Source organism: Emys orbicularis, chromosome 4, assembly GCF_028017835.1.
Source record: "Emys orbicularis isolate rEmyOrb1 chromosome 4, rEmyOrb1.hap1, whole genome shotgun sequence".
Lineage (NCBI taxonomy): Eukaryota > Metazoa > Chordata > Testudines > Emydidae > Emys > Emys orbicularis.
The window spans coordinates 135967911-135976825 of record NC_088686.1 but is presented as its reverse complement, the minus strand read 5'-3'; the positions used below and the strand labels follow the sequence as shown (position 1 = coordinate 135976825).

At 41.4% G+C, this 8915-nt stretch overlaps 1 protein-coding gene across 1 annotated transcript in view; it reads right to left on the bottom strand.

Moving 5' to 3' along the window:
- Nucleotides 1-2643: 2643 nt before the first annotated feature.
- The window catches only part of MAPK14 (mitogen-activated protein kinase 14), a 53381-nt gene continuing 47109 nt past the window's right edge, over nucleotides 2644-8915 (bottom strand). The window contains exons 10-12 of the mRNA XM_065402299.1: nucleotides 6572-6650; nucleotides 5562-5735; nucleotides 2644-5046 (exon numbers count right to left, since the gene is read on the bottom strand). Of these exons, the coding sequence (XP_065258371.1) occupies nucleotides 4979-5046; nucleotides 5562-5735; nucleotides 6572-6650 (321 nt within the window). The 3' untranslated portion in view covers nucleotides 2644-4978. The remainder of the gene's footprint in view (nucleotides 5047-5561; nucleotides 5736-6571; nucleotides 6651-8915) is intronic.

The following is an 8915-nucleotide window of genomic DNA, read 5'->3' as shown; positions in this document are numbered from 1 at the left end:
TGGGTGTCCCTAGCCTCTTCTTGCCAGAAGCTGGGAGTGGACAACAGGGGATGGATCACTTGATGATTGCCTGTTCTGTTCATTCTCTCTGAAGCACCTGGTGTTGGCCACTGTCAGAAGACAGGATACTTGGCTAGATGGACCATTGGTCTGACCCAGTATGGCCATTACTATATTTTGTTCAAGTGTACACAGCATAGGTATAAGGGTGGGAGAGGAGAATATGCAGAAGATTACTCACCTGTGTATTTATACAACTAAAGAAGTTATTGCAAAAGAAATACAAAATATTGCTTATGCATGTGCAAGTCCGGAGCTCATGTATGTAAGCAAAGCTACACAAGTCTCAAGCAATGACGTGCAGTTATGGGTCGCTACATAAGTGATTGGGACATTACAAATGTCTAAGATGTTTCATGGCTACAGCATCTTGTTGTTGTTGAACTATCTGGTCTAGGGATAGGTCCTAATTTGTCTAATTATTTTCTAGTCAGTAGATTTACCTCTCCATAACGGATATGCCTACTCACAGATTTCAGCTAGTCATGATAGGAGTGTTTGTCCCTGCCCTTTCAGCATCTGGGAGCTATGGCACTGGAGATGCCACCCATTTTCCTACAGGTGTGTAATCAGTTCTCAGTGAATGAGAAGGAATAGTATTTCAAGGGAATCGCCTGAAATATATTAGACAATTTATTTTTAATATTGCAGTATGCTAAAAAGAACATCTGCTCAAAGTTATGGAGGTATGAGGAACAGACTGTCCTTTAGATATATGAGGTCTCCACTCACAGTGACATTCCTGGAAGCCTCCACAGGACAAGGATCCAGTCTGAATGAGGTCTGTGTAGCAGTGGAATGGAAAGGGATACTTAGAGACCTTATACTTATATGCTGAAGCAAACAGGATTTTTAGTCATTGCTTTTGCAAGCTTCAGCAAGAGCTACCCTTGGAATCTGCTGAAGACTGCATCTTATTGCACTACATACACATGCAGTGGTTTCAGTGACAGCTGTAGCTGCAGTCAAGGCAATAGTCCATACTAAACTGATCTGTCCACAGAAAGGAAAAAAAAGTATGAAACCAAAGATACTTAATCCCTGAAAGGCAAGTCTTTTTGGCTGACCTTGTTAATAAAGTAACTGCCTAGAGATGACACTGCAGCTTTACAGCCAAGCTGGTCTAGCTTACAAATGCACAAACTCCTCTTTAGATTAAGCAGCATAAAAGCCTCTTCATCCTCTTAGATGGAAACTAAGACAACAAATGACAGAAATATCTAAAATGGGAGGTCTAATGTTACACAGATTTGCTACTGTAGCCGGCCAGAATGGAGTGTCCATTGAGGGTAGGAAGAATATGTACTTCAAAAGATAGTTGATGGCTTTGAAAATTCTTTGCAGCCGTCATCCTTTCCACTTGCCTTTCAGAGAATCTCAAAATTCTTTGGAAATGCTTAGAACCCTTTTATGTCTAGTTGAGTTTTGCAGCTCCTAGCAGCACTGCATTGCACATGTACCCACTTAGCAGATTAATTTTTAAGGAAACTACAGCACTAGAAATGGTGTTCAGAATACTTAATACTGTATGCTGTAATGCAGACTAGCTCACCATGGTGCAGCAACAGTAGAAGCTGTAGTGTAAACAGGGTTCAGGCTTTTACCACTGTGTTTTTCTACTCCAGGGATACATTACACTGTAATAAAAATGCCTACGCCCTGTCTGTACTACAACTGCCTTGTTTGTTGTCACCAAAAGGGGAACTTCAGCTATGAAGTTTTCTAGTGTAGAAGCCTCTGAGGGTGACCAAGCTAATCCTTTTTCCAATACAGCGAACTCCCCAACTTGTTGTTCCCTTTGATTTGGCAAAGCTAAGGTCGGAAGGTAGGTCTCTCCATCTGTCAGTTCACCTAACCTGTTCCTGTACAGCTGAACTGTACCATACAGAATATTGGCCAGTACTTTGGGATATGTTTGTTAGCATAGTGATCTATTAAATGAGTTCACTCTTTACATTTGTGTAATAAAATTTCCCCATAAAGTTTTGTCTTTGGTAATAGCCAGCTATTGTCAGGCTCTTACTAGAGATTTCCAAAAATGCAGCTTGATTTGATCAACAAATAATTTCACCTCTGCAAGAGTAGTATACTAGGGAACCTTATATCCTACAGAATCAGAGAGCGGCAAGACTATGCTCCCATGATTGCACCATCTAAGTGACAATACAAGAACCAGAGAACACTCACTTGTAAATAGCAAGAGATGAAAGAAAACAAAAATCAGAATTACTTAGAAGAGGGGCAGGCCGAGGGCAGAGTGTCAGTACTGAAACAGAGGCAAAACCTGGACCATTATGTTGGACAAACACTTCTTAAGTTTCCACTAACAGAGCTGCCTAGGAACTAGCAAGCACACTTTTCATTGGCAGACAACATTCATGGTCAAACTCTAAACTGTCTCTGTATTGGTTGGAGAAGCCAGGTCAAAGGAATGTGGACACTGATTTCAGAGTAAGTGGAGGAAAGGTATGCATCCCTATCAATTAGGATCCAGTATGAAACCAAACATGCAATCTCTTGGAGGAGCCAAATTCACTTAAATGAAACATTTAACATTACAAGTTTGTAAGCACCAGCAGCCAATAAATCTGAAAAATAAGTTTTATTTTAAACCAGTGGTATTGTGTGACATCATATATGGCAGAACCGATTACAGCAAAGTTCATGGATACAAACAAAATAGCAGAATTTCTTTTTTGAAGTGTGTACTTCTGTTCAGAATTCAGGCAGCAGAACAGCACCACTCTGAAAACAGGGAGTGCGTGCCACGGGAGCTCCCATTAGAGTCTGGACTTTGAAACATTCCCACTCATACATGCAATGTCTATATTTTAAAAAAATCTTGAGCAATATTTCTGCATGAAATCACACTGTAGCGTCTACACATAACATGGCTGATAAAAATAGTCTTGCTGTAGGTTTACAGATTTCCATTTAAATACCTGGACTGCAGATCCAGCAGAGAAGGAGGTTTTCTATTGTCAATTTCATTTGGTCAGGGGGAGAGTTCTGTACCCAAGGCATGAAAGAATTGCTCTCTCCACCCCATCCCAAGCTTCTCTAAGAGGGTTTGACCTAAAGAGAGATCACTGGAAAGTGTTCTAGGAAAAACTGATGGCTTTATCATCCACCTCCCACCCCTTTGTGCTGCCTCTTTATGCATAGGAATAAATACACTAAAACAGCCGCTCTCAACTCCTATATCAAAGATCCACCAGGATACAAAATACTGCAAAAGCCCTGCTCTTCCCACACAGGAGATGCCTGCAATACATGAACGAATGAAAATGCCTTTGCCCTTTTTTTAGGATATAGGGGAATCTGAGCCACCCAGGACAGCTGCAGTATACAAAATACTGAAAGACACTTTCCTCTCCCCAGTCCCTAAACATGGCCATTTCATTCACACAGGATCCCTGTAAAATACAAAATATTCTAACCAACTTTGTCTTTAAACATACTCCCTTTTCCTGTTTCCTCAGGCAGAGACCAACCCACTAAAATAGCCAAAAAGCTCTTTTCCAGGAGGGTAAAATAAAATCACCTTATTAAAGTGTTAATTACACATCCACACAGATACACAGTGAAAGGGAGGTTCTGACTTCATGCATGCTCATTCTTTGTTTTGGACTCCAGCATTTCTAAGAAACTTCTTTTGGGGGGCAAAATAACTTCTAAGTTTGGACAATTAAATTGTCTCATGTTTATCTGCTCCTTTGAAGGACTTGTTTTATCCTTTACCCTATAAATCCAAATCTTTTGAAACCAGAGAAAAGAAAAAGGTGCATGTTTATCTGTCCCATATATTTTATCAAAGCTCCCAGAACGGCAGATATGTTCACAATGAGTTGTGCTACAAGAGAGAGGATGCTGTGATTTTCCTACAGCAGAGGAACTCATTGGCAGACTTACTGCCCCAGTGCCCTCCTCAAAGATAATGCAACAAAGGTAGGTCTACATGCACATACAGCTACAACATGCAAAAAAACCCCACCCCATCTTGTTAGGAATAAAGTACACAAGCATACAGACACAGCATGAATCATCTCCAGCCTCTGCCTGTGTCTACTGGGCGCTAATGCTGGGAAGCCTCAGAATGAGAGAAAAGGAAGAAAGAAGTATGGTGATTCCCAATCCAAGGGCACACAGTCTGTTGCCTTGGAAAGTATATTTCCTGGTTATAGTGTTCATGCCTGGCGACCCGCAGCCCATGGAAAGCTGTGGGCTCAGAATTCCATTCAAGAATGTTAACTCCAAACTCACTTTCACTCTTTTCCCATTCATTTAAGGCACAAAACATATTTACATTTTCAAACAAATCCTTCTCATGTTTCAAGAATCAAACCGAGATATTCATACTTTCTGCTGGTACACAATACTGGAAAGAGGCTTTGGATGTAGATTAGCCCTCTGGCATGAAACAGAAAAAGACATCACCCCAAATCTGGTGCTGCAGAAAGCAGGGGGCTCTGTTCAAGTATACAGCTACCTTCCATTATCTATAAAGTCACTTCCTCAGAGGAGAACCATTTTAATGGCAACAAATGTGACTGAGAATTAACTGAGCTTCCCCGCATTATGTCTGCTTTGCCCCAGCAGCAGTGCAAATTGGTTGCTGTCTTTTACTCTGGAAGGGCTTAAAAAAAAAAAAAACAAAGAAAGTGAGTGACAAATAGGTCTTCAGAGGCTTGTCCTAAGCTGTACACAGAATACAAGATAGCATGCAGCATGTTTACATACAGTCAGCCTTCCTTCCTCCCTCCCCCCATTCAATACACACACACAAACACGCACACAAAACCCCTCCACCAAGGAGAATATCTTTCTGTCAAGAGGCACTTAAATGATATTTGGAGAGTCCCTATGAAAAGGCCTTCCCCTCACAGTGAAGTGGGACAAACAGAAGAGAGGCAGTTTCTCAGGACTCCATCTCCTCTTGGTCAAGCGGCGGTGGCACAAAGCTGACTACTTCATCATAAGTCAGACCTGGAGGGGAAAGAGTGACAGACTTAATACAGCAAGATTGCAGTTTTATAACACAGCTTCTGTTGGATTCCAATCCTCAGAGCCACATTTCAAAAAGAAAACATGCTCTAGATATTCTGAGCAAAAAAAGCCAATGAGCTGATATGCCAAATCAGTCTACATCAGAATGTTACTTCCAGAATGCCAGCACGATATACTTTTGCAGTCTCCAAAGGGTTGAACTGCATAGTCTGCATGAACTGATATTTGTATTACCAGCTAGCAGATGACTGTATTCATTCTATACACAGCATGTCACAAGAACAGTACAAGGTATTCCCAATGAATGAAGAGGCAACAAAACTAATGAGATCCTATGTCAGCGCACACAACGTTTCTATCAGCTCCCTCTCATGCTCTCCACCTCCAAAGGTTTGCTCCAACCAACCACAAAAGCTATAGTTCGATGTTAGCTCATGGCATCTGCTGTAAGATATGCAGCTTGCCTCAGTAATTCCACCTTTCACAGGACTCACTTTTCCATTCCTCAATCTCGAGTTCTCTGCTTTCAAAGGACTGGTCATAGGGATCTGCCACTGGTTCATCATCTGGATCATGGTACTGAGAGAAGTAGCCATGGGCCAGTGCCTCAGCTGCAGTAATTCGCTTGTCTGTGTCCAGCACCAGCATCTTCTCCAGCAAGTCCACAGCTATCAGAGCCCCGAGACAGAGAAAAGAATGGCGTTTTACACACAGGGAGCCATCAAAACACTTTATTCTAAGGCTCAAGTTTATATAAGTACCACCTAAGGAAGTTTGTAGTTTTTCATGAAACCCCGCCCCCATCCTTTCAAGGTATATGAGGCATCTCCATATTGAACTACTCCATAGTCAAAAACAAACATGAGTGAACAAATCTCAGTATTCCAAGATATGCTAAAATTCAGCTTCACACTTCCTCATTACAAGATTTTACAGCCAGCAGGAGTGATAGCTTTTAAAATGGCAATTAGTCAAAAAATATACAGCAGTGGATTCTACTTTTAATATAGACACCACCAGCTAGTTGTATGGGACAAAGCCAAGAACAAGTGTTTCTCCCTCTCCTCAGCAAATACCCTGGATTATAATTAAGATCTGTGTTAAAAAATGCAGAAGCAGCTCCCTGGAAGTCAGTGCCAAGCAGCTAGCTGAAACATTAACTGGTAAATATCTCCTACTTTAGAGGCCCAAATAAAAGTGTCAAGGACTTTAAATTTTATATTTAACTAGCGACTTATACCAGGGATTATTAGTCATGCTGCAAGCTTTATTTTATACACCTTGCTGTGGAAAAAAGTTCCTAATGGTCTATTAGAATGGTGTTCTTGAAAGTAGATGGAACTGCTGACTCACTCACTTCCCCTCTCCACCACCACGAACCCATCTAAACAAATCCATCCTCACACTAATCCAAAGGGAAAATCCCAAGTCTCCAAATCAATGAGCAAGACCGAACAATATCTGCCACTAAATCCCCTTCCAGGAGAAGTGCTGCAAGCCTTACCCAGTGGATTGGCACCAATAAACACATTTTCAAAGTTCATCTTTGGCATGTAGGACAAAGACTGGATGTAGTTTCTTGCCTGTGAAAATAAATGTTTTGTTAAAGAACATCTCCCAGCCACCAAGATATGGAGTGCGCCTCAATTTGTCAGAAGTATTTTGTTGTGTATACACTACCTACTTACTTTGATTCTCCTGCTCTCACCTCTGTGACTCTTATTAGGCACATCAATTTTACCCTCTCTCACCTACCAACCATCCATGGTGAGGGGAAGGGGTTAGAGATAATGACAATCAGGACTTGCTCCATGGTTTGTGCAAAAGTGGAAACAAAGTACAGTCCAGAGATCTATTGCAAAAGCTTACTGCCTCCTCTAAGGCCTGGTCTACACTACGACTTTAATTCGGATTTAGCTGCTTTAATTCGAATTAACGCTTGACCCGTCCACACAACGAAGCCATTTAATTCGAATTAAAGAGCCCTTTAATTCGATTTCTGTACTCCTCCTCGACGAGAGGAGTAGCGTCAAAATCGGTATTGTTAATCCGAATTAAGGTTAGTGTGGCCGCAATTCGATGTTATTGGCAATTAGATGTTATTGGCTACCCACAATGCAACGCTCTGGAAATCGATGCTACTACGGTAGCTTGGACGCACACCACCGAATTAATGGTGCCTAGTGTGGCCGAATACATTCGAATTTATAAAATCGGTTTCCTAAATTCGAATTATATAAATTCGGATTAATCCTGTAGTGTAGACATACCTTAAGAGACATAAGAAGCATATCATATACATCTTCATGGTATCCAGTGGTAAATCATTCAACTGTTAAGTGATACTCTAAAAAGAACAACTCATTCAGGTTCTCCTACATCCCAGAGGCCGACAAGTTTAGTCTGCACTGTTCTAGTTTGAAATTTGCTTTAGGGTTGTTTTAAAGTCTTGCTGTAACAGGCAGTTATCTTAGTGCCCATCCCATGCCTCATGCGAGCATTTAGTGAACCCAAGAAGCGGTGACCTGAATTGCAAACCCCTGTACATCCTGTCAGGTCTCACCTCATGGCTGGGCATCCTGTTAATCAGATATGCAGGGGGTGTTCCCGTCAGACGCATGATCTGCTGAAGCTGGTTAATATCTTAGGTGCCTAGTCAAGGGCTTTGTTAAGAACAGTGCAAAAAATCATTTTAAACATAGAAACACAGCTGCATACAAACTATTTCTTGTGCCCCCCTACAAGGCACAGATCAAACAGGCAAGAACCACTCAATCTGTCAGACATACTTGTGAGGTTTAGTGATGCGGACTAGTGAGCAGCTAAAGCAAGTGATTCCTAATTCTCAATTGCTAATAGCCTGTCAGCACAAACAGGCACAAGTTTAACAGCCAAACTCAAACTTAATTTACAGATTTGCCTCCTTGAAACTTCTCAACAGTTTACCCAGGCTATTGCATTCACATGTGGCCGCTGAACAAACTGATCCTCTGAACTGGCTTTAAATGCATAGCTTTACTGACTTACTGCACAGGAAGCTGTCAAGACCCTTGTGGCCTAGATGCTGGTGATATTAGCTCAGCAACTGGCACCTTCCCTCTGAACAGCTATGCAGACAGTGTGATATGTGGGTGAGGTGATGGTAGACAACAAATGCAGGGTTAGCAAGACATTAGCATTGCACAAAATAAAATATTAGCCGATGTCACTGAACAAAAGTGGAGAGAGTTTAACAGCAACTAAAATGAGGCAGAAAACCCTGCTGGGGACAAATGCAAAGAACAAAGCAAATCCAGAGCTTGTTATAGGAACATCACCCCTGCCCCACACATAAATCCCCATCAATTTAGCTCGAGGTTATCTTCATATAGTACAAAATAGAGCAGTGTCAATACTTTCCTGTATTTTATGCAAAAGATTCTTAGTGTGGACTTAGATAAAAGGAACTCTGCTTTTCCTTCATAGAAATAAACCAATGTTGCTCAACTCAGTGCCTATATTCTGAAAAATCCCTCCTGATATACAAACTAATCTAGCCCCCTTGACCTTTCCCAGTCTCTATCACACCCATTGTTCTCACACCACTGGCACAGAGAGTGGCATCACCATCTTCAAATCATGCCTCAAACATTCTCTCTCCACTTCATTTTCTTCCTTCCCAAAATATGGTTTGCAGTGTTGTTGTAGCTGTGTTGGTCCCAGGATATTAAAGAGACAAAGTGGGTGAGGTAATATCTTTTACTGGAATTGGTCCAAGAAAAAGAAAGATTACCTCACCCACCTGGACTTCCCAATATCTGTCGCTTTTTCCTAATGCTATCTCTAAATCTAAAATTCAGGGCTTGTTC